Source organism: Vicia villosa, linkage group LG4 (genome assembly GCF_029867415.1).
Source record: "Vicia villosa cultivar HV-30 ecotype Madison, WI linkage group LG4, Vvil1.0, whole genome shotgun sequence".
Lineage (NCBI taxonomy): Eukaryota > Viridiplantae > Streptophyta > Magnoliopsida > Fabales > Fabaceae > Vicia > Vicia villosa.
In genome coordinates, this window is record NC_081183.1 from 160,971,983 (window position 1) to 160,999,015 (window position 27,033).

General features: G+C 34.3%; 3 protein-coding genes across 4 annotated transcripts; 1 reads left to right on the forward strand and 2 right to left on the reverse strand.

Annotated features, from left to right (window-relative positions):
• Positions 1 to 260: 260 nt before the first annotated feature.
• On the reverse strand, positions 261 to 12,256 carry LOC131595734 (uncharacterized). 2 transcript variants are annotated; one of them, XM_058868194.1, is made up of 14 exons: positions 11,618 to 12,256; positions 11,405 to 11,494; positions 10,884 to 10,946; positions 9,771 to 9,857; positions 9,508 to 9,651; positions 9,230 to 9,390; positions 8,390 to 8,627; positions 8,149 to 8,259; positions 6,452 to 7,510; positions 6,058 to 6,321; positions 5,727 to 5,912; positions 1,835 to 2,995; positions 1,337 to 1,684; positions 261 to 1,098 (listed from the first exon to the last, which is right to left on the reverse strand). In XM_058868194.1, the coding sequence occupies exons 1-14, from the start codon at positions 12,029 to 12,031 to the stop codon at positions 646 to 648; spliced, it is 4,779 nt and encodes a 1,592-aa protein (XP_058724177.1). In that variant the 5' UTR covers positions 12,032 to 12,256; the 3' UTR covers positions 261 to 645. The 2 variants fall into 2 exon arrangements, with proteins under 2 accessions (XP_058724177.1, XP_058724176.1); XM_058868193.1 differs by having other exon boundaries at positions 11,405 to 12,256.
• A 1,294-nt stretch (positions 12,257 to 13,550) lies between these two features.
• LOC131598210 (protein MAIN-LIKE 2-like) lies at positions 13,551 to 14,726 on the reverse strand. The gene is made up of 3 exons (XM_058870836.1): positions 14,448 to 14,726; positions 13,862 to 14,248; positions 13,551 to 13,712 (listed from the first exon to the last, which is right to left on the reverse strand). The coding sequence occupies exons 1-3, from the start codon at positions 14,724 to 14,726 to the stop codon at positions 13,551 to 13,553; spliced, it is 828 nt and encodes a 275-aa protein (XP_058726819.1).
• Positions 14,727 to 23,784: 9,058 nt separating this feature from the next.
• Positions 23,785 to 26,962, forward strand: LOC131600131 (MDIS1-interacting receptor like kinase 2-like). The gene is made up of 2 exons (XM_058872352.1): positions 23,785 to 26,138; positions 26,244 to 26,962. Exons 1-2 carry the CDS (start codon positions 23,852 to 23,854, stop codon positions 26,546 to 26,548), a joined length of 2,592 nt encoding a protein of 863 aa, XP_058728335.1. The 5' UTR covers positions 23,785 to 23,851; the 3' UTR covers positions 26,549 to 26,962.
• The last annotated feature ends 71 nt before the right edge of the window (positions 26,963 to 27,033 follow it).

The following is a 27,033-nucleotide window of genomic DNA, read 5'->3' on the forward strand; positions in this document are numbered from 1 at the left end:
ATACTCCATAAATATCAAAATCCGAGTTCAGTCACAACATAAAAAAATAGTTCTTTTAACTCCAACTTCGATTTAAAAGAAAAAAGATATATTTTGTACATATCAAATAATACACAAATATCGATTTAAAAGAAGAAAAAAAATATCGCGTTTAGCTTATAGATCACTTCCAAAATCAACCAAATACTTAATTAACACGGTAAACAGTTGGAAGGAAAAAAAACTAAATATGAGCAATATTATAAATTCCTAGTTGGAACTGAGTTAAAGTTATGTCTAGCTTGCTTCCAAGAATAGCTGTCAAGCCAGAGATACATAACATTGAAATTCTTAATAAGGAAATATAAAATCTACAGTAGAAATTTATCGGTGCATCAAAATTTGAATGAAAAATACTACCTCCAGTCCTCCACTACGCGTGTACAATTAATTAACCATGACTACAATTGTACATACAAGACAATAAATCCTCCACCTCACTTTCTATTGTACATACAAGACACTGGTCAATTCAGTATGATTTATCTGGACATAGGAATCCTCAGAACTTCTGGATACACTCTAAAAAATAAATAACTACCTAGTCAAGTGCTCATTTGCATACCTTATGGGACCTCTAACACCTGTCCCTTGTTTGAAGGGATTCTATGGTGTTGGACTCCCATTTGCAACACCAGCACTATTGTCAGCTACCGTAACATCTTCCATGCTTTTTTCAGGTGGCATATCTCCGGAAACATGGTTATCAACAGCTGTAGCTTCACCACTTTCATGCGGCATATCATCTTGTTCAGGCATATCAGTATCCATAATCTGCTGCCTGTTTTGCACCGTATTTGTATTTACTGACAGTTCTAGATGACTAACGCCGTCAACTTTAGTAGCATCTTCCATACTCTTCTCAGGAGGCAGGTCTCCAGGAACACGGATGTTATCAGAAATTGTAGCATCACCGCTTTCATCTGCCATTTCATCTTTTTGTTCGAGCATATCAGTATCCACAGTCTGCTGCCTGTTTTGCACCTCATCTGTAATTACTGATGGTTCTGGGTGACTTAAGTAAGACCCATTTTGCTCATATTGGTATCTCATCTTTTCCTGGAAATAAAAGAAAATCATTGATTTTTTTTGTGGAATAGAACCCCAGAAACTATATCTAGTTTTTTATAATAGTTTAACTAGAAGTAGGGAAGATTGCAACCAGAGGAAAGAAACCCGAATAGGACAAAGCAAAGAACAATCGATAAAGTTCAAACCAATAAAAACATACGCATACAGCCTTTCTATAATATTGTATCTGAATATGATGTCTAGTATCACGAGATTTGAGACATACCTGATACAGCCTGTCTACGATACTAGCCATCTCATCAATCCCACTGACAAGATGTACATGATGACTAGGTCCAGGATCTTCAACATTTCGTTCAGTATATGATGTTATCTCATTCATATTAAGGGCAAGACGGTCAGGTCTCTTGAGAAGAAGTTGAAATGTAGGCTGCAGCTCATAGCACTGCTCAAAAATTGAACGGCGACAAAAGACATATAAACCAAGCCTAGCACGTGACATGGCAACCACCAACCTCCTTACATCGCGTAGGTGACCAACAAATCGAGTACGCACAAGAGACAGCAATATAAAATCATTTTGCTGACCTTGAAACTTATCTACTGTAGAAACCTGAGAACAGTCATGAACAAGAATATTATACAGGGAAGGTAGAGGTAAAAAGTATTCATAAGTAAGCAACTCAAAATTGACACCATCTTCATTAAAGAAGAAATTGAAACTAAGACATAACTTTAATTTCTTAATGAATGTGTAGCATACCTTGCTTGGGGGACCAATGAAGTTATATGGAACACATCTCCTGTTTATAACATCACGGATGAGAAGTTTCTGGCCATTGTAAGTGGTCAAAATTGATATCTTATTGGCAGGATACCCTAATAGGCGCATGTATATATAAACGCTGACAATATATTCTGCTTCTCCTTCATTTTGGTAAAACCATGGAGATGGAGTTGTCTCCCCCTTACCAAGGTGTTCTGGAACATCCACTAACTGATAATCATAAGCAAAACCAGCATTTGCCCTATTGAATATAGCTGCCTCCTTTAAATAAGGAAGGTCTCCTAAGTTTCTGTATCTCCAATTGTAAAGTTTGGCTATACTTGGCCTGGCTCTTCCCTGAGCATTTAGCTCAATGTAAGGAATGCCCAGACGGACAAACCTGGTAAATAAACTCTGATCCATGTGGCTGTACTTTTGGAAAGCCATATTCTTCACAACAGGAGGCAATTGGTGATGATCACCAATTAGAATGCAGCGTTTAAGCCGTGCATGACCATCCTCCTGCCTCTGGAGTAACATTGGAATGAAAGTCTCAATTTCTAAAATCTGGGCACTTTCTTCCATCAACAAGTTGTCATACTTAAAACCTAGCTGAAGGAAATCTTTCCTCTTTAAAGCTGCATGAGTACAAGTCATTGCCACAATTTTAGCCTGCTTGGTCATTAAGTAGTTAGCTCTATCTGCTGTAGACTTTAGTAATTCAAAAGCTCGACACTCTTCAAGTTCTTGAAACATAGTCTTCAGATGATGAAGGCACCCCCAAGCCGCCCGCATGTCTTTCTCAAAAGACACGCCTGTAAATACAGGATGTGGTGTGTCAGAGAAGAACTCTTTGAAGGGAAAACGATCTCTAACAAATGTTGCCTTTTTTTTATTCTCATCACGAGCACAAGCAGCCTCAAATTGCTCCCAGCGGGAATAAACATGAAGCAACCAGAAGTATCCTGCAGTTTCACAAGTGTAACCCACATCCTCTGGCAATTGAAGAGATCTAGCCAGCCTCTCAACTTCACTCAGCAGTTCTAACCGTCTAACAAGCATTGCATTAACACGACCTTGCCGACTAAAATCAAGATCGGTAGCAAGCTCCTGTTCTCCTTGACCAAGTCGGAGAAGATAACGGGCAGGTACATCTCTCTAAAATTAAAATAAAAAAAGGAATAAATGAAAACCATTAACTTATGTATAAAAGGGAAGAGAACTTTAGTTTCTAAGCACGTCATCAGACCGTTCAAAGATTAGTATAAGTAAATCCCAAGAAGAAAAACAATAACAAAGTACTGGGATAACCTTCAAAAAAAAAATTATTAGTTGAAACCAACAATTATGGTGGTGCTTAATGTGACTTTTCAATTCAGCAAAAGATCGAGATTGGTTGCATGCATTACTTCTTAATTTTATTCAATTGCAAACTCTAATGTCTAATATCAAATCATCAAGACATTACATGTGTGATATTATGAAGATCCTCCTTAGGACAAAAAATGTAAACATAAAAACAACCAAAAAGTATACCATATATCCAAAGTTGGTGATTAGAATGGTATATTTTAATTAAAACAATAGTTTTTTGACTGCCAAAACTGAGAGATTTAAGATATTAAATGCAAAATAGTGTTATCTAGTAAAAGATTAAGCTAGGCGAGAAGATTATTAGAGTACAAGACTCAGCTCAACCGTTGAGATTATTAGAGTAATCTCTCATAATATCTATGTTGTTAATCTCGGAAAGCGGCGCGGCACGGTCAACCCAAAAAATGGGAGCGGCGCGGAAGCGGGGAGCAGTGCGGCTCTATTTGACTTTTTTTATTTTTTTATTTTTTAATTAATATATATTTTATATACAAAATAAAAAAAATAAAAATAAAAAACAAGGGGTTCAAATAATAGTGATGAGTGGTGTTTAGAAAATGAAGCAACTACTTTTGAACTTATGGCCCAAAAACCATAAAAAAAGAGCAAAAAAAAATTTGGGCCCATCATTCTCAGTTAAACCCTAATTTATAAGCATGAGTGAGAAACGTGGAGTGGCAAAAGCGCCGCCTGCAAGTAAAGAAAAAGAAAACACGTTCTCTCTCTCCTTGCCATTGCCATGACTGCTATCTGTTTCACTGTTCGTTGGAAAGCTTTTTCAGTATCACAAGATCAGAATCGAAGATTTTTCTTCTCTCTTATCTCTCTCGATCTGTTTCACGGCTATGCTCTCTTCTCTCTCGCCACCTATAACCACGAAAATGGAAAAGCGGACGCTTCCGAACCGCTCCAGGACCCGATTTCGCGGCCGCTCAAGCCGCTTTGGGCCGCGTCACCATTTCGCGCTATACCGGTACTACCGGAAGCGGCCTCACCGGATTTTCCGCATCGCGCCGCGATAGCGGCCGCTCCAGCCGCTTTTAACAACATAGCATAATATATTCCAGGAATTTGTTAAATTATATAGAACGGATATAATATAAATAACATAAAAAAAAACCAAAAAAATGTTCTAATATATGAAATTAATGATTAGTATGATATATCTAATTATAACAAGTAAAACAATAGTTCTTTGACTGCAAAAACTGATGGATTTAAGAAACTACATGCATAATGACCTTTGCTAGTACAAGAATCAGCTCAACATTAAGACTATTAGAGTCATCTAATATTATATCCCAGGAAGGAATTTCTTAAACTACATGGAACAGATATTACAAAAACTAGGCTAGGCGGAGATGTGGGATAAGTTTGGCAAGGGATAATAGAAATTTGATACAATCAGAATTTTTATAAATCAACAAGAGACTACAGAAGATATATTATGGTTATACTCCAATCTTCAGCAACAAATAGTCTCTTTCAATATCAGAGTCTACCTCAAAGTTCCACCATTCAAGGTTTCATTGAAGCAAAAAATAGTCCCCTAAACTGATATAGCACATGAGTATTTAAATTTAAGGTGTGAAAGCAATGAAATGGAAATAGGTTCTATTGGTAGTATCCGGGACACTCTGTACGATACGAATTATGAACAGGGTCAATGTCCTTGGACAGAGATAAGAACAATTAGAATTCTAATACTAAAGTTAAAAGGAACACTAAGATACTTTCTGAATATATTTCACTAGTTTCGGAATTCTAAATGCTGTTGAAACTGCATGTAGAATGGCGCTAAGCAAGTTTGGACTTAATATACAAATAAAACTACTTGTCTTGAAGAGGCATAGTTTATTACTTTTGAGTAGCTTTTTGGTCTTTAATAGGATAACACCACAGGAAAAGCTGTGAGACTAATAGCTTGGGCTGATAGAGGTGGTTCTGCTCAGGCAAAACGCCCCCCGTAAAATGGCAACTACAGGTTTGGGTGGATTGACAGTTCTGCTGGTAAAGTTTGCCTAGGTTACAATCCAATCCATTACCTGTCATAAAGTGGCTTAATCATTACTTGAGTAACTTTCGGCGGATTAACAGGATATCACCATAGGCAAAGCTGTGAGACTAATCGCTTGGACAGCAAGTGAGGGTTCAGGTTAGGCAAAACACCCTCCTTAAAATGGCAGCTACAGGCTTCGGTGGATTGGCAGTTTGGCACTGCAGGTAAAGCTCCCCTAGATTACAATCCACTAGTACCAACCATTATTGGGCTTTTAACTGACTATTGCACAACTTTTAATTGCTTAGACATTGAACAACTGAAATGCAAAATTGATTTACTTAATTACAAAAAAAAAATTAAGACACGATTTTGAATATTGTTTTCTCTGCAGAAGTACTCCATAAATAACAAACCGTGAAACACCACATTAAAAGCTAAACAAAATTTGAATTTAAAAATCTGAAAGAAAAGAAAAAGCTGAACATAGATTAGAGAAGTAATAAAATATCATACCTGCATTATCTTCTCAAAAAGGTCATTCAAAGCTTGATTTGAATGAGTGATTATTAAGGTTCTCTGGGAAGGACAGTTATGATAAAGAACATTTAGAATTTGCACAGCTGTATCAGTCTTTCCGGTACCAGGTGGCCCCACAACCATAGTTAGACCAGGCTGAATACCTGATATAATTGCTTGAACCTGAATATTCCATGTTGTTTAGTGTCAGTTTATTATTTACAATGCATATATAATGAGGAAAATGGATAACATGCATGTTGTACAAGATCACCATCAGGTGAACTACAGCTGCAGTTATATGATCAAGTTTAAGAGCTTAATGCACCTGTGTGGATGTAAATCTAACTGAATTTTGTTTTGGCTGATCTTGAGGATATGGACCAGGGTCAGGAGGAGTATATGTCTCAACTGTCAGTGTTTCTTTATGATGATTAGCATCAACCATATTGACATTGTTTGCTGCACCAGAAGTAGACAATGCACTCCCAGGAAGGACACCATTGCTTCCTTTGAGTGTCCTGGGAAGCTTGATTTTAAAAGGAGGGGTTGGATTCAAGTCCTCTAGGCGATTAGAATTTACGAAAGTAACCTAAACGATACAGAAAAGAAGTAAGCAACAAGTCCTGTCAATATCTTAATTTTATACCATAATTCCTAGTAGAAGAAAACAATCATATTCAAACTAATATGAAAATAAGATCTGAAAATAAAATACCAACCTCGTAATCCACAAAACTTTCTTTCAAGTGATCAGCATCTAAAAATGTATCTTTGAAATCTACTGTTTCCAATAGATCGGGCATATTAGTCCACTGAGCTGCAGAAGGTTCCCCGTAACCAAGAAATATTTTCTCCAACCATTTAGGAACAATACAGTATTCATTCATTAAGTCCCTTATTGATTCTAAGATTGCTTTAAAATTGTTTTCTTTTGGCTTTCTCCTCATTAACACGTTAAATGTACCATAAACATCCTCTCCACCTTTCTCAGCAATGTTATTGACATCCATGTGGTATTGCGCTGTATCCAAAGCTACAGTTACTGTTCTCAGTTCCCCCTTTGGTGGCTTCCAGTCCTCCCGTTTAATCTTACCAGAAAAATCATTCATAAGGGTCCCTTCTTCATCACGAATCTCAATAACTTCACACCCCCGTACATATTGTAGGCCAAGCTTCTGTGGCACGCTAGCTTTGTTTTCTTCTTCTGCACTCAGAGGCTCGAACGATGGGCGAATAGTTAATAAAAACAATACATCATGTTCTTTTAGTGCATCCCATTCAGATCTAATATGTGACCTGTAGCTGGATATGCTATAGGTAACTTGTGCTGTTACGGATGATGGTTTGACTTCTCCTATGTTGGGTTGTTTCACTTCAGCAATCCTGAACTGTTTGATTGGTACACCCATTCTTGACCAACCTCGAAAAGCAGTTTCTCCATCAATATTAATATATGCAAGAAGATGTGGAACAGCTTCCTGAATGTCCTCGCGTATCTCATATGTTGATTCAAGTCGAAAGAGATTAAAATTTCGGAGAAGATAGTCATGTAATGTTAAAAACTGTAAGTTTAGCTTTGGTAACGCTAAACAACCTTCTCCGGTGTAATTTATGCTTGGTACAACACTTTCATCCCACATAATCTGCTCATTTGGATAAAGAGGAAGAGCATTGATAGCTTCCTTTTGAGACTGTTGTTTCTCAAAAAAGGACACCATTATTTCAATAAGAAAATCCACCCTCTCCGTCCAGGGATCTTCCTTAGAAACCAGTTTGAGCTGCATAAAGCCACAATGTCAAAAACAGAAGTTTGTGGCATTGAAATTCATTGCATTGCTCACACATGCAAGCATTATAATACTATTTCCAAAACTACTCAACAGAACCAGTATAAAATAATATTTGAATCCCTTTGGTAACACTCACAAATTACAATGGCTAACCGACAAACAGAATAAAACAAAAGATCAATTTAATCTTCTAGTGTCAAAATTCTGCAATCAAAAGTAAGTATGCATTTAGAAGGGAGGGTTCAAACAAACTCTTAAGTTGAGATTGAACTAAGTTATTGGGATAAGTTTCGTAATGACCACTGAATTGAAAATGTAAAATCATATATTATTTGCCTTCAGAACATGATGTTTTTCTGATTTCACACAACTCCCACCAAAGATATAGAGTTATAGACAAAATGAGAAAACATCAACCAGAGATGTTGATGAAGAGCAAGACAGGAAGAATAATAAGTTTCAGATGAAGCCACTGTAAATACAATGACAATAAAAACACTGTTACAATCAATCAATTATCAACTATCATTCTAAATTTCAACATTCACGTGAGGCGCGGGGAACAACTAAAGATCCACAGTCAAGATTATAAAAACAGTTAAAAGTTGCATCTATTAATCACACACCTTACAGCAAACCAAATCCCTCAACTCCTCGGGAGAAAGAACAGACAATTTCTTGGACAGATTTGCACGTGTGTGAAGAGAACCAATGTTAGTCAAAGCAAGTTCCCGCAGCTACAACCAGAACAGAAAAAAAACTATTAAAATCTGATCATAATGACATGAAATCAGGGGGACGTAGGATGAAGAATTGGGTGATATACAAATAATACACGCTAGAGAGTTACTAATGTTTTATTCATACATTGTTGACTTTCTTTTTAAATGCATGTAGCTGGAATGACTGCAGTCGGCTGTAATGGGATTCAAGAACCTCATGATCTGTTAGCTGTACACCAGTATTGTCATTAATCTCAAACCCTTCATAGAATTGTAATAAATCAACCAACTGAGCAAAAAGTTTCCCCTTTCCATGCCTATAGAGTGCACTCAGATGGCATTTGGCAACTACAGCTGCATCAGCCACTAGGGGCCTCAAATACCTATAACACAATAAACACAGAGGAGAAGACATATTAAGGAAACTGAATATGTATACTCTCGAAGATTACACGGAAAAAATGTGGGCTGCTAAAAAGTGTCTTCTTCTTGAATGTCTTATAAGAATCAAACCCATTTTCACTTCAACCATAGTTACTCTTGGAATGTGTGGGTTGGATCTAACTAATCCTTACAAAACCGGCTTGTAGAGTACAAACACATGTTCAGGTCATTTATTGTCCGACATGAGACTCTTAGCACACCCCATCACGCACAGGACTGGACATCTAGAGCGCGGAGTTAAATGGTTGGTGGCCCGATAGCAAAAATCTAATAGCAGGTGGCCCACTGGATAGAATTGTCCTCACTTATAAGCACATGCTCAGGTTATATATTGTCCAGTGTGGGACTCCTAACAGTTCCCATTAAAGAAAAAGATAATGGCTAATACAACCAGTCACTTATTCAACAATTTATATCACTATGCTAAACACAAAATTATGCATAAATTTGAAAATAAAAACTAAAAATATATTGAAGTATAAAACCAAATACAACAACTCAAACCTAAAATGAGAGAATGCATATAACCATTTCAACACACCTTCTTGTAGGCAGTTGACTCAAAAGGTCAATAAGAAATTCCATAAACCTCTCGCAATAGAGGACACAGGCATCGTTAATTAGCCACAAACCAGTTTCATCAATTACTTCATCATCCTCACCAGACAACTGTCTCTGGGAAAATACATGTGAATCCAGTATCTAGTAGAAGAAAAAAAAACATCAAGAAATTCAGACTTCTACTTCCAAGAAAAAATATGTGTTGATCTAAAAAACAATACAATTGTCTGTAGATTCAAGTTCTTAAAAAATTGAGACCTCCAGAAATTCTTCTATGAGATTCTTCAAAAACGTCACTTCAACTGCAGTTGAAGGATCTGAATGCTGCCCTCCTTTCACAGGTTCCTTCTTTAACATCCTTTTCCATTTCTTGACCAACTCTGGATTAAGACAAAGCTCCATCTGCATGGATGAAGACCAACGACCCAGAATGCATTTAGCATTCAACATTCATTGCAAAAATTTCAAAAATAATAAGTGATGCAATGGCAATAACTCATTTTCATAAAAAGTGATCTTACCTGAAAACGACCAAAAGACAAACTGGACAAGGACTTCAAACTTGCTAGTCTCAACACGGTTTTTCTAACAACCTCATCTTCTAAACTCTGCAATGCAAGGTTATTAGCTCAGCTACCGTAAACAATGACCAAGGACCTATTAGTTTCACTGGAAATTATTTTGATGAGAATGGGAAAGGAAATGGATTGGAATAAAATAACCATTTCAAAGGTCTTCTTATAATTGAATGACAATTCCATTTCATTCCTGTATTAGACTTGCCAGGTCAATTTTTCAAGCAGGACCAACTGACAATCATTAACTAAAAGTTAAATTCTAATTACCATATGAAATTGCTTGGGGTGGGACAATGGGTTAGACGCCAGTATCATACATATTCAGATATAAGAATGTGACTGAAGAATTCAAATATATATATATATATATATATATATATATATATATATATATATATATATATATATATATATATATATATATATATATATATATATATATACATACATATATACATACATATATACATACATATATACATACATATATATGTATACATATATATATATATATATATATATATATATATATATATATATATATATATATATGTATACATATATATATATATATATATATATGTATACATATATACATACATATATATGTATGTATATGTATACATACATATATATACATACATATATACATATATGTATGTATACATACATATATATGTATACATATATATATATATATATATGTATATATATATATATATATATATATATATATATATATATATGTATATATATACATATATATATATATATATATATATATATATATATATATATATATATATATATATATATATATATATATATCAACAGCCCCTATTTGAATCATAGTTTTAGGAACTCTGGCAAATTAACGGAATATTTGCTGAAAGCATAATGATTATGTAAAATTGTAGCAATTCAATAATAATATAAGCCAGTTTTTCAACAAAAATTGTTAAAATAAACCAGCACGCCAACTACTTAAACATGAGTGGCTAAAGCCAACAACAACATGACTTAAGCCATAAAGGAAGAAGTACAGTGTCAGCATACCTGAAACGCATTTATCATGAAAACAAGGTAATTTGTCTTCTCTGCAATATTCAGTTCTCTTCCCTATAGTAAGATTTGAACATGAGATTCAGCAAAATGTCAAAATACAAGCTTCTCACTTCACTAGTTAAAAGAAAAGAGGTAGAAAAATAAACAGCTAACAGTCCAACTCTATAATTAAATGGAAAATGTACACTTAACAAAATAATGAAAAACTGAAAGCTAGCGAATAATAATAGATGAAATCATGACATCTCTTGAGATGCTTCATAATCACAATATCCATTCTTGTCAAAATGAGTGAAACACCTCGATCAAACTCAAACACAAGCCTATCATAGAAATGAAATGAAAATAGAAATGAAAATAATATAGGAAGCATTGACATAGACATGGACAATGGACACAGGTAATAATTGTATGAATTACAAGTTTCAGAGTCATGTCAATCACTTGGACATGCCTGGACTAAAGTGCTAGTAAGGAAATAACAATGCATAAAAAAAGAGATATATAAATACCTCCTTTAGTCGAATAACCCTCTCAAGAAATTCTTTGAAAACATCTTTCTTATCATGGAAGCAAACCCAAGCAGCAACATTCTCTCGGAACTGCAATCCACACATACATTTTTTCAATAAAATTTCCCACCCACACCCACAAATTAGATTTACAAAACAAAATATATAAGCAATTGAAGAATTGTAACTTAAAAAACAAAGACAGAGATAAACCTTTTCATTGACCATGATGATGATTGACATAACATGCTCAAAAGTAGCAGTAAGAGGATCAAAATGCGGCCAGAGGTAATTCTCCAAATACTGACTAACTTCCAAAATCATAACTCTCTGAAGAGGAACAGGCTTATTACCTTGACCTTCTTTCACCAACAATTCCGTTTCATAAATCTTCACAACAAGTTCCGGATCGAAATCTTTCTTCTTCTCATCAGTTTTCAACCAGTTAGATTCAGCAATCTTCGTGAGACGGTCGCGTTGAATCTCAGAAACAGTGATTGTGCTCTGTAAACCGCCACCGCTACCTCCTTTTTGACTCCGCTCTCCGGCTTTTGGTTCTGCCAATGGGTACTCCGCTACTCTGTGACGGCGGAAATCGTAAGTTCCGGTGCCGTAAACCTTCGTCATGGATGTGGTGAGTAGGGTTTGTGCAGGGAAATCAAGGATTGGGAATTTAGGGTTTTGGTTTTTGCTTCGGATAAAGATAAACCCTAGACTACACTAACTCGAGTATGGTGTGATATACAAACACTGCAAGAAAAAGTACTTGTTGTTGGCATTGGCTTCGCAATAACCGCTTTTTCTCTATTGTTCTTCACTGGATGAATACATTTCACTCCTTTGTAATTTGTATGTGGTGAGAGCCTTTTAACATTTTTAAAATTATTTATTTATTTATTTTCAACCAAAAATTATTTTAATACTTATTTATATTTATATTTAATACGTATTTATTTGAGTATGAACTTACCTTAGTATGATTTCATTTCTTTCTTTCTTTTTTCATGACTTGATTTGTCTTGAACGTGTAATATTACCAATATTACCATTAGAATATATCATTACACCCAGTTTTCGTAAATGCATTTTCAAAAGTATATTTTTTTTTAGAAAAAAGTTGGTTCTTTTCGTAGGTACATCTACGAAAGTGCTAAAATCATAGTAAATGTTTAAAAAAATTTAAAGTATATCAGTTCAGCAATTCTTCCGTGTGTACATCTACGGAACATGTTAAAAACATAGTGTTCTGTAGATGAACTTACGGAATATTCTGCTATATTTTGAAATCATATGCATTTTCAAATCAAATTATAATAAATTAAAGTAATTCAATTTAAAGGCAATAGTAAATAGTGCACCAAAAAATACATCGTCGGTTATAATTTCGAATACATAAATCGTCGAATACATAATTAAACTAACGTACATAAATGAAATCAAAATACAGATATAAAAAAAATCACAGGCATCACTACTGTGTGTGTCGGACATCATCTTGCGCCTCTCCACTACCTCTGGCCCCGCCTCTAAGTCCACCACACTGTCTGTTGACTACTCTACCTCTACCGTCAAGTGCCCCACCTGTCTTAGCATGGTTTCAATGGTACAAAAATGCCCCATCTGCCACCCTAATGATACCATCCAATACACGTCTATGATCAGACCCCTCAGGGAAGAAACCAACGGTAATGTCTATCTGCGTCATGTCAAGTATCTCACGACACCGAGGAAGAACATCGTTAGTGTGGTCCATCTGAGACTGATGAGTATGCAAAATCTCCATGTGAGCTGGTCTGAATGGTGATCTCGATGTAGTGGGGATCATGTATGAGTGTAACACTCTGTAGTACCAGGTGATGTACCCGTCGACGCAGCTCCAGTCTCTCTCTGATGTGGTTGCCCGAGCCTCGGCAGGAACCATGTGGTGCTCCCAGTCTGCAAATACCTCATCTAGTTGCCGACGAGTCATGGTGATGGGAGCGGTGATAGGAAGGTGGTGAGGTATCGTCTGCTAGTAGTTGAACTGCCACATGACGCACTCCGGAAGATAACGAGCAATGATGGTCGAACTGGCAGCCAACCATCCAGAATATAGTACGATCTCATCAGACGGAATCGTCTAACTGTGAGCAGCATAGCATTTGTATCAGACGTCCTCTGCAACCATGCGGTCAAGATAATGTCTATAAGGATCCGGTACCTGGTTCCCTCTGAGAGGGACGAAGGCTCTAGCACTCAACATAGCCTCAGTGTAGTCTTGTACCTCTCCCCAGCCAATAATGTTAGAAAAGTGTTGTAATATCCAACACTAGAGAAAAATAACGGGGATCAAACATATTATCACAAATATATAATAAACTTTGAGAAAAAGTATAATGATATAGATTGTTACCACTGAGAGGGTACAACTATCAACCATAGTCATTGCCTTCCAAAGGCATCCATCTTCGAGTTTACGATAGATGTACGCCAGTGTAGCCTCTCAACCTCCTCAAGGACGTACTTAGGATCAGCCGCGAGCTCTTCAATCAGCATCTCCCTCACTTCCTCCTTCGTCAACCTACCGTGACCAAGGAGGGTACCCCTGATAGGTATTTGTAGGAGCCATGCGACGTCATCAAGAGTGATGCTAACCTCACTATGATGAAGATGGAATGACGAAGTCTCTGGATGCCACCTCTCTACAAAGGCCATTAGCATCCCATTATGTATCGTGTGGAACCTGACCTGACAGAGGTCCTTCAGCCCAAAAGCTGAGAGGACATCCTGGAACCACGCCTCGTTAGGCTGCACTAGAGCGGCAATCTTCCGACCATGGTTGTAGAACTTCTGGGTATCCATCTCCTAAAATTTTCCAAAAAAAAAGCAATAAATAATAAGCAAAGTTACAAATAATTAATCAGAAACTTAAGAAAAAAATTAATAAATAATAACCAAAAAAATGTATCTCTCCGTCCCAGATATGTATGGCTGAATATCATTGCATACCCTGCCAATAGAGATGCATCTACAGGAACTCCGGGTACCAGACAGGCTCCAAAACCTCATCATCCTCGTGCAACTCATGAGGTGGCATTGGAAATCCTGCATCGGCCGTCACTGGCACACACATAGGAGAAGAAGAACTGCACCGACGACGTCTGCGGGCGGAGGGCGTCTGTGAGGAAATATCACCATCATCTTGAGGCCTCTGTGTTGAATTAGTAGTCACGGAATCCCCCTCAACTGGAATAGATGGAGAAGACCCCTCTGTTGGAACTGGTGTAGCAGGTACATCTGCAGGAACGACAACTCCATCTGTAACTTGTGACACTACCTGCATTTGCGCACGTCGCACGGAGGCATGTTATGTAGTCCTCCCAGATATAATGCGGTCTGAACGGTCGGCCATAATATCTGCGTTGTTGATCCGCTGTCGCCCACGGATCAAAAACGAGTATTTTTAAAACTGTAGTTTAGCGACAATGACTCGAGTATCTAATCGCAAGGATTCTTGTATTATTATTAACTAATTAAAAATCGAATTGGGGGTTTATGGTTTTAGAATCAATTTATAAAACAAAGTAAATTAACTGATTATCAAAATAAGCTAAATGGCTAATCCTACTGATTCGGGTTCCGACTTATTATAGGTTATAATAACACCAATCCCTAAACAGCTTCGACCTATTCGATTATGAGATTAATCAGACAAGCGCTTATTAAAATCATACGAGTTATGTTCCTGTTTACCGAATTAAGCAAACGGTTAAGAATATGACGAGTTAACGAATTAAGCAAATGATAACACGTAATTAAATTTAGGAACATGCATACAATCGAATTTAATCAATTCTATCATATGAACAACAATCGAATTAAACAAACAATTGTAATCAAATTAAGCAAATGATTTCATAGAAAAGAATTGAATAGAAATCGAATTTAAATTAGTATTAGAATAACCTCAAAGCAATGGAACCCATAAGCAGCAGGATTTGCCTTTGGGAATTAGTTCTTCATTCTAATCATGAAAGCAAAAGTAAAATTTATGGCAAAAAAAAAGGTCTAAAGTATTCTAGCGGCTGCTAACCCTTATAAGACAAAATAAGATTTTCTTCTCTACTAACTCAAACTGGGTCAAAAACATAACCCAAGCCCATAAAATAATGACCCAAAAACAAATTATTCTAATGACTGAAACTTCAACGAAATTCTGGGAACTATGCATTTCGAATTTGCCTTTGACTCCAACTTGAAAGATGTAGCTCTTTCTCTTAGCTTTCCGGCGATTATTAGAACACATCAATACGATTCCCGGAGCTCCAGTTATGATCATTTTAGTGCAGACTGCTAATGCCGAAAATAGAGTGCGAAAATCAAATAAGTGAAAAATAAACTAATTTATAAAAACACATTAAAATAGAAAAATAACCAAGGTAAAGTATGGAAATGCATAAGTATAAACATAGAGGAATGTGCATCAAAATGCACAGATGAGTTGTATCACAAATACAATGAATGGGATACAATTTAGTTATGATTAGAAAAGAAAAAAAATAAATTAACATATGTAGATGCACATACGGAAATCTTTCGTAGATGCATTTACGAAACAACCTAACATTTTAAAAATCTGGTTTTGTTCCCTAAATGCATCTACGAACGACCTAACGTTTCATATGTTCCGTAGATGCATCTATGGAAGATTCTACAATTTCAGAAACGCAAAAATGGCATAAGTCATTGTTCTCCTACTTAAAAAAACAATTTTCACCCCTAATCAGTTTGTTCTACACATCAAACACTACCTACATTGTCTCTAAATTATGTTCTTAAACCTAACTAATGATTTCTACACCTAAAAAATCTACTCAAACTCTATTACGGGAAAACTCAAAAATAACTCAAAAACTTACCAATTAAATTGAATTTTGAAGATTTTGAAATGCGTTGATTGTTGATGTTGATATTCAAAATCGAACTCGAGAGAAAACAGCGGATTTTGGTGGAAGTTTGATTTTTTATGTTGAGAGAGATTGAGAGTTTGTAAATATGAAAAGTGAAGAATGAGGGAGAAGAGTCTGGCGCGAATATAACATCAAATGCTTCCGTAGATGCATCTCAGGAAATCTTTCGTAGTTGCGTCTGCGGAACAAAACAACTTTAAACAAAAAAAAGTGCTTCCGAAAATACATCTACGGATGCAAGAGACATTTTAGGCAACTCGCATGGTGCATAAGATACACATGGGATGTGGTAAGATATTATCTATTATTATATCAATTTAAAATTCAGATTAACCAAAAAAAAATTGTCAATCTAAATCTACTCGTTACTATTATTATTTATAGATAGAATAGTAAAATATCAATGGAATTTGTATTTGGTATTTGGATCTAACTAAACAAATACTCACACAGAATTTGTCATAAATATTATTATTATTATGTTAAATTTTTAAAATTTAAATTGAAAGTAAAGAGTGCATGAAAATAAAGAACGCGAGGATGAAAAATAATTACCTTCATCACTAAAATCAGAAAAAAATTTAAAGTATCTAATTCACACCATTTTAGGCGCAATCTAAACTTACAAACATAAGTTTTCTAAGGCTATTTGTTTATGATAACTTATGAAAACAACTTATTACATTGTTCCGAAGGTGTTTTCAACCTATTTTAATAAGTTCGTCAAGATAATTAAGTTTTATTTTTTGTATTTTAATTTAAAATATAATATTCAATATAATACTCCATCTATTCATTTTTAAGTGTCATTTTTTATCTTTTTACACATCAAGAAAAGTTAATTTGAGCTCGTTTGCCCCAACTTTTTATCTACTTTTCTTCTCCTTATAAGGAGATGGAGGGCCAAACACATTTTTTATAAAGCTCTTATGAAAAAAAGTAACTTTTTTTCAAGGCAAAAAATTAAATAAAAGGAGCTTGTAAAAAAGGCGTTGAAACCAACTTTTTCAGAGCTTAAAACATGTGGCCGCGGTTCGAATCCCAACGAAAGCATTTTCTTTAAAAAAATTGCGCTAGTGCAGTAAACGGCAATTTTTCAATTTTTTCTACGGTTCATAACATCTAGAGTTATGTTTTATTTTATTTTTTTCTTCTTCGGTTTACATCATCATTTTTGTAGACACTAGTTTTGTCCAACTTTTTATTCATTTTGTATATTATATCTTATTTTATTGTATAATGATTTTCAATAATAATATTATTAAACTATACACTATATTATAGATGTTAATACAACAATTAATCAATACGCATTATATATATATATATAACTTTAGTGAAAAAATAAAATTAAAAATAACTCTAAAGTTTAAAAAATAATCATAACCAAACGACTTTAACTTAATTTTAAAAGCTCTTATTTTTAACTTTAACTTTAAAGTAACTTTTAAGACTTAAAAAAGTCGGGCCAAACGAGCTAATGTTATTACTTTTTTTCAAGCAAAGATTATCTTTTTATCTATAGTAGTACAATTGAGCTTTTATTATTTTATTTGGCTTTTTTCTCTTTCACTAATAATTAACTAGCAGTATTTTTTTACAAAACTACAATCAATACTATTTTGAATTTTGAAATGACACTTAAAAAGAAATAATTTTTTTCTAAAAAGTGATAGTTAAAAAGAATAGAAGGAGTAATTATAATAAAATTATTCATATATATATATATATATATATATATATATATATATATATATATATATATATATATATATATATATATATATATATATATATATATATATATATATATAGATAGATAGATTAGTTTGATAAGTTTAAACGTTTTTCTATAGCCAGATGACCTAACTTTTTTAAAACTAAATAAACTTATAAAATATCCCAGATCTTTTATATTAAAAAAAAGTCTGGCCTGACTAGAGTCTGCGTAGGCCCTTGTCAGTTAACCTGATCTATTTCCACCCGAGAGTACTTCAGTCTCCGTTCAACACCAAAAGAGATTTTATTATTGTTAAGACTTGTACATGACTAACACAATGAACCAGAACAATCCTATTGTGATCAACCAAATTGAAATGAATACAATCCTCTCAAAATCAATTCTTTTGCTTCCAACAATCCTGAACATCAAGGTATTACAACCAAAATCTAAAAAATACTTAAGCAAAGAAGTAAATGAATATATATATATATATATATATATATATATATATATATATATATATATATATATATATATATATATATATATATATATATATATATATATATATATATATATATATATATATATAAAAAAGGAGGGTTATATTTACTCTAGGAGTAACTTATTATAACTTACTCCAAATTTAGACCATTGATTCTTCTCAATCTAATGGTTAAAAACAATAAGTAATAGTTTTCTATCTCCACATTTAATTACTTATTATTTTTAATCACTAGATTGAAAAGAATCAATGGTCTAGATTTGGAGTAAGTTATAATAACTTACTCCTGGAGTAAATATAACCTTCATATATATATATATATATATATATATATATATATATATATATATATATATATATATATATATATATATATATATATATATATATATATATATATATATATATATATATATATATATATATATATATATATATATATATATATATGGGACGACTCAAGTGAGAACACTTGGTTATTATGAGAAATGAGAACAATGAATCACAACCATTTAATTTTGATTTGTTGATTTTAATGAATTCGATTGGTTTCTCTTTCTATATTGATTTAAAATAAATATTAAGGATCATACTAAGAGAAACTAATCCAGTCCATTAAAATCAACAAATAAAAATTTAATGGTCGTGATTCGTTGTTCTCATTTATCATAATAACCAAGTGTTCTCACTTATGTCGTCCCATATATATATATATATATATATCAATCACTAAGATTTATTTTCTCTTTCAAACAAGCAATTTATAATGATATAATAGTGCTCAAGTGTTTATGAATGAAGGAGAAATTTTTATGAATTGATATGAAACAATGTGCAGAAAAAATCTCGATGAAAGTTCAAGTAGAAAAAACACTTATATGAAAATTTTATGAGAAAATGATGTTAAATTGCAATGAAAGAGGTGAATCATTGAATTCATAAAATGTATGGATTTTACATGAGTATCATATCATTTATAAAGGGTGTATAATGATTAATCAATGCAATGGTTATTGGTTAGAAAAGGAATTTTATTTACAAGCCAAAAACATGCAAACAGAGACACTGCCAGTTTCGAGTAACCGATAACTTGGCTTCATGTAACCGGTTACTCTGAAGCGAAAAGCGAAAAATCCTTATGCAAATTACTTGAAACCAATGGCACAAAGATTTGTTTATGGTAATGCATATGTATGAAAATATAGGTGATTTTTTTAGCACTAAATTATACCAAGGCTTAAATTGTAACTTGTACCAATTTGATTTTGAAGATCAATCAATCAAAACTAATCTCCATCAAAGGTGCAATCTTGATCCATATTCATTTGTTCCTTTTTCTCATCCTTTCTCTATATAAATGCATATTAGTTGTTTTTATCAAGACATATACTTTGAGAGGTTTGACTTTACATTCTCCCCCGTTTTGATGATGACTAGGGGTGTTCGCGGTGAGGTTGGGCGGTTTTGACGAAAAAATCATCTGAATCGCAAGACAAAATATCATGCGGTTTGGTTTGGTTGGCTTTTAGAAAAAAATCGAATCAAACCAAACCAAACCAATGCAGTTTGGTTTGGTTCACTTGGTTCGGTTTTTTTTAATATTTTATTGAGCCATGCATACACATATATATGACAACATAACTTTGTATTTAGACATTCATACACTATCAAATAACAACAAAACTCGTCATATTTTGACAACAACTTTCCATTTAATATGTAAAAGTTAAATTAGACAAAAGTGAAATAATAAACGTAAAATAATAGCATAAAACAATAAAAAAATATTACAATGAAATAAAAAAAATAGAAGAGACAAGAGATTAATGAAGATGAAAAAGAAAAAACAAAAGAGTTTAGAGATTAGAGAAGAAGATGTGCGATAATGTAGTTTGATTTGGTTTGGTTCGGTTTACAAAATACAAACCACAAACCGAACTGTGCGGTTTTGTTAAAAGATGACCCAAACAAATTCGAACCAAATGCGGTTTTTTGCGATTTCAGTTTGGTTTACGGTTTTCTATTGGGTTGGTTTGGTTTTGAACACCCCTAATGATGACGTCCATTTTAAATTTGAAGTGCATGAAACTCTTTAAATTGCTTGATTTGTCCTAATGTGCATGCTCTCCCTATATTGATAGTTCCCCCCTTAATCAATGCTCTTATTTATGGATGTGAGTTGGATAATATTATGTGGCTGCACAAATTTAGACAAAAGCAAACATGCCTCTTCTCCCCCGTTGTTATTATCAAAAAGTATGGGAAAAAGAATAAAAAACTAAAATAGAGATATGAAAAAAGTAGAAGTACAACACACGCGGTAACAAAACATAGCATTATGACATAACATGAAACAACATATTGTCTTAAACGGGTGACAAAGTAATAACAAAAACGAAATGAAAATAGAACATAGTCTTAAACAAACAAAAATAAAAACAATAAACCATGACAATAACATAAGAATAACAAGCAACACAAAGACTTTAGGTTTCATCTCCATCCATCTCCTCCTTATTTTCCTCACTTTCCTCATGGGTTCGGTTGAAGTTTGCAATAGCGGTGAGAATTTCTAAGCGAAGGCTATCAAAGCGAGTGTTCTCGTGATTCTCCATTGAGCATATTTTGTTGTAGAGAAACTCATCGGTGTAACCTTTGGCTGGAACCTGAATTGGAGCTGGAACCGAAGTCGAAGTCAGAGTCGGAGCTTAAGCTGGAGCTGCTTGTGAAGATGATGTACCTTGATCAAGATGCTTGAATCCACATCTTGAAAAATTCTCATGTTCTTGTTGGTTGCATTGACAATTATCTCCCACTTTTTCGAAGACATCTCAATTTTGGGTTCCCGTTTTAATTCAACACCACAATATTCCAAAATCTTTAAAATTGGTCGACCATATGGGAGTCCACCATTAAGCCTCTTTTGACGCAACATGTTGAACATTATCAAAAAGGCCCAATTCACTTTGATTTTCTTCTTAATTGCATAAATGAGTCACAAATCAAGATCACTAAGTTACGAATGATTAGAATGCTTCGGGAAGAGTATGTATGCAATTAAATAATGCAACACACGATTACTAACTGATAAGGTAGCTGAATAGAGGTGAACCCGAGCGGAGGCTGAAAGTTTTCTTACAACTTCTTGTTTTGAGACGCGGTTGATACTAAAGTAGAAAGCCCACTTCTCATAGTCCTTAAATTTTGGATCAGCACAAACAAAACCTTGACGAAGACGAACACTGGTAGATGGAATACCCAAGCATAACCCAAATTCATCTTGAGTTAACAAAATTTCTTTTTGTTTAACAAGAGAAGAGACAATACAATCATTTGTAACATTCAACTTTCCATAAAAATCTTTAACAAGGTCCGGTACACATGAATATAATCACCAATAAAGTCACTAATTCCTTGAAAGTTTAACAGACCATGAAAATTAAAGCTCAAAGTCAGGAAAGAGGCAAGATTACCATACTTGGGAGGTGTCATAGGGCAATTTCTAAAATCGAAGAGCAGCCTCTTAGACTTTAGAGTGGGTTTCGCAATCTCAGTGTCAGAATCTAGAGCTGGGTTAGAGGAACCTTCACCAACTTTTGCCTTTCCTTTTGCTTTTCTTGGAGGAGCCATCGATGGAACTTGAGAAAAGAGAAGGTTAGGATTTGTGAAAGAGATTTTTGAAATAAGTGCTTTTTGAAATGGTTTATTTGGTTTGAAGTCGGGAAGAGGTATTATATAATAAGTTTTGATGAGTGGGATTAAATGAGATGAGGTTGGTAAATGGAGTATTATGAGTGGGTAGTAAAGATTGAGTTTAATGAAATTGATTTCCAAGAAGTGAGTAGATGAAAAGAGATGAAGGTTTGACTAGAATAAAAGCCATTTAAATAGAAAATAAAATTAAAAAATTAAAAAATTAAAAATTGGTATAGGGTAAACGGTTACTTGATGTAATGTAACTGGTTACTTGCACGCGTAACAATCACACAGAAGCGCATGAATTAAATTTTTTGATGAGGTAACAGGTTACTTCATCTCAACCTCAAGTAACCGGTTACTTGAAGAAAAAAATTGAAAAACACAAAAACAATAGCAATGATGCTAAATAATCCACAAGTTTAAACAGATAAACACATATCTAATATTTAAATAACATGTTTAGGCAACATATAAGCACATAACATAATTGAAACATATTATATAAGAATTTTCACAAATGAAATTGTGAAAAGTTAAATAAGAAGAATTTTAGCATGCACCTTAAATGATGAATTTGAGCAAGTGGATATTCGAGAGAGTTATCACACGTCATGTTCATCCAAAATACCTAGTTCTCTTCGAATTTTAAAGAAAGGTTCCTTTGCAAGTGGTTTCGTGAAAATGTCCTCTAGTTTATTATGCGTATCCACGAACGATATTTCAACGTCACATTTGAGAACATGATCGCGAAGGAAATGATGTCGAATGTCTATGTGTTTAGCTCTTAAGTGCATGACTGAATTCTTTGTTATGTTAATAGCACTTGTGTTGTCTCACTTTAATGTAATGCATCCAAGCTTTAAGCCATAGTCGCTAAGTTGCTTTACCTTACCATTGGATTTTTTTGCCTTGAACCTTAGGAGTGAAATTCAAGCCGGTTTATAAGACTATAAACTCCATACTATAGAATCCTCAAAGAAAGAAATTCGGACCCCAATGGCCCACCTCAATGACTCGCTCCTCTTTCATAGATTCCCTAAACACGATTATTGCTCAATCACCATCTACCTACTAACCTCTCACATCCAGTCAGTCTTACCCCCACTCATGCTCACACGGCATTTTCTATTGGAGTATGCATGAATTTTCTTTACTCCTGTTTTTTATTTGTTGACAATTTTACTCACGTTTTTTTATTTGTTGACAATCTTACTCATGTTGAATCATGAATGTTTAAAGTCACTATTGCATGTCACAGTGCATAGATATTTAAGAAGCATTACCATTATATCCACATATCTAGACAAAAATGTATTTATTTAATTAACTCTCAAGTTAAACTCATTACTTCAATCTCATATCAAAGTCTCCCTAGGGTTCCAGAAGCCCTCCAAACGACCAATTCAACCTAATATCAGTCAAATACAATAAACAATGTGGAAGAGTCTTCCCTATTACAAAGTGGACAATACACTTTGTTTTTTCACGTAAATATCACCCACATCTCCCATTTAAACGTGCACATTACAATAAATCTCTTGTACTATTACCATTGTGTTCACATTTTCAAAATGTTTCAGAAAATGAAGCTTTTATCAATGCATTGTCTATTTTTGTTCTTTTATATGTTTGTTATGGCCACAACACCTCACGTTTCAGCGAAAATCCAACGCAGCGAAGCAAATGCTATGTTAAAATGGAAAGAAAGCTTTGACAACCAAAGCAAGGCTTTGCTCTCTTCATGGATTGGTAACAATCCTTGTAGTAGTTGGAAAGGAATCACATGTGATAATGAGTCAACATCCATCTACAAGATCAACCTCACCAATATTGGAGTAAGAGGTACACTTCAACTTCTCAATTTCTCATCACTGCCAAAAGTCAGAAACATAGTTTTAAAAAACAACTCCTTCTATGGAGGTGTTCCATCCCATATTGAGGTAATGTCCAATCTAAAAATTCTTGATTTGTCCAATAATAAATTCTCTGGCCGAATTCCACATTCAATAGGTAATTTAGTTAACTTAGATACTCTTTTCCTTTATGGAAATGAGTTTTCTGGACCAATTCCTTCTACTATTGGAAACTTGACAAAACTTGTTAAACTGTCACTTTTTGCAAACCAGTTGAGTGGTAAAATTCCTAAAGAAATGAATAATCTTACCAATTTGGAACTTTTGCAATTCAGCGATAATAAGTTCATTGGTCATTTACCTGACGACGTGTGTCTAGGTGGAAAGTTGTCACACTTCTGTGCTACTATTAACCAATTCACCGGTCGAGTTCCAAAGAGTTTGAGGAATTGTTCAACTCTTAAGCGAGTTAGACTTGAACAAAACCTGCTAACCGGAAATTTAGCAGATATGTTTGGTGTGTATCCGAACTTGGACTACATGGGTTTGAGTGGCAATAATTTTTATGGCCATATTTCACCAAACTGGGGAAAATGTAAGAACCTTACAAGCCTTAAAATCGCGAATAATAATTTAACAGGAAGCATACCACCCGAACTGGCGGAAGCAACCAATTTACATGTACTAGACTTGTCCTCGAATCAACTTATAGGAGAAATTCCAAAGGAGCTAGGAAACTTATCTTCATTGATCCAACTCTTAATAAGTAACAATCATCTTTCGGGACAAGTTCCTATACAAATTGCATCATTGCGGGAACTAGCTACCTTGGATCTTGCAACAAATAATTTAAGTGGCTTCATCCCAGAGCAACTTGGATGGTTACCTATGTTATTGAACTTGAATTTGAGCAACAATAAGTTTGAAGGAAACATTCCTCTTGAAAGTGGCCAATTACAAGTTATTGAAAATCTTGATCTTAGTGCAAATTTTTTAGACGGGACCATACCATCCATGCTTGGACAATTAAAACACTTAGAAACATTAAATGTCTCACATAATAATCTTTCTGGTGAAATTCCCTTTATCTATGGTGATATGTTAGGATTGACAGTTGTTGATATATCATACAACCAATTGGAGGGTCCGATTCCAAGCATTCCAGCATTCCGAAAAGCTTCAATTGAAGCACTGAGAAATAACAAAGGCTTGTGTGGTAACGTCTCTGGCCTTAGGCCTTGCTCAACATCAAGTGGAAAGGTTCATGGTCATAAGCCTAACAAACTTTTGATGGTTGTCTTACCCCTCACTCTAGGAACTTTATTGTTAGTATTATTTGTTTATTGGCTCTCATATCGTCCCTTCCGAGCTTCAATCACAGAAGAGTACAGCGGTAGAGAAGTATTAGACACTAACAATCTATTTACAATATGGAGTTTTGATGGAAAAATGGTGTATGAGAATATTATTGAAGCCACCGGAGATTTTGATAACAAGTATCTCCTTGGAGTTGGAGGACATGGTAGTGTTTACAAAGCAGAGTTGCCTACAGGTCAAGTTGTAGCGGTGAAGAAACTCCATCAAATACAAAATGAAGAAATGACCAATCTGAAAACTTTTGCAAGTGAGATCAAAGCTTTAACAAAAATTCGTCATCGAAACATTGTGAAGCTATATGGATTTTGTTTACATGCTCAACACACATTTTTGGTCTACGAGTTCTTGGAGATGGGTAGTATGGACAAGATTTTGAAAGATGATGAACAAGCATCAATATTCGATTGGACTAAGAGGTTGAATGTAATCAAAGATGTCGCTAATGCATTGTGTTATATGCATCATAATTGCTCACCTTCAATTGTTCATCGCGATATATCCAGCAAGAATATTGTTTTGGATTTGAAATATGTAGCTCATGTCTCAGACTTTGGAACTGCTAAGTTTCTTAATCCTGATTCATCCAACTGGACTTATTTTGTTGGCACCTTTGGATATGCTGCTCCAGGTTAATTTCTATTATGTCTTTTGCAGTTACATACAAAACATTACTACTTTCATTATTTGTTTCAAATCCTAGTTTTCATGTGATAACTCTTATTGTTTGTTATAGAACTTGCATACACAATGGAAGTAAATGAAAGATGTGATGTGTATAGTTTTGGAGTATTAACCTTAGAAATACTTTTTGGAAAGCATCCTGGAGATATTGTATCTACTTTATTGCAATCAAATGGTATAAGCTCAACAATTGATGTGATGTTGCTGATGGATAAGTTGGATCAACGTCTCCCTAGTCCTACAAATGATACTGAGAAAGAGGTGATATCAATTGTAAGGTTAGCAACTTTTTGCTTGAATAAAATTCCACGCACTCGCCCTACAATGGAGCAGGTTTGCAAAGAGTTTGTAATGTGAAAATCGTCATCAAGGGGTTAACTTTATACATATTATCAGAAATATAGCCAAACACTTTACAAGGGATGGTTTTTCTATTGATTTGTTCAAGAAAAATTAATATGTGTAATATGTGTATTTATTGAAAACTTGATTATGAGCATTAGCATACTGGTGGCAGTTTAACTGTCATGGTCATCAGTTAGTTAGTGTTGGGCAATAGTTTGTTAATCAATTAGAAGCCAAATGTATATATAACACTTGGTCTTCCTATTGTAATTCATGCTTTTCATTATTGAATAATGCAAGAATCCTAAAAGGCCTTTCATCATGTGTTCTCTTAACACATCTGAATTCTGATGTGTAATATGGTATCGGCACTACAGGAAAAAATGCCTCCTGCCACGCCCAGAAAACCGAGGCTATATGCAAAATAACCGTGGCGTAACGCTGAGGCCACGGTTTGGCCACGGAAATCCAACTGTGGAGTATACGGCCGTGGCCTA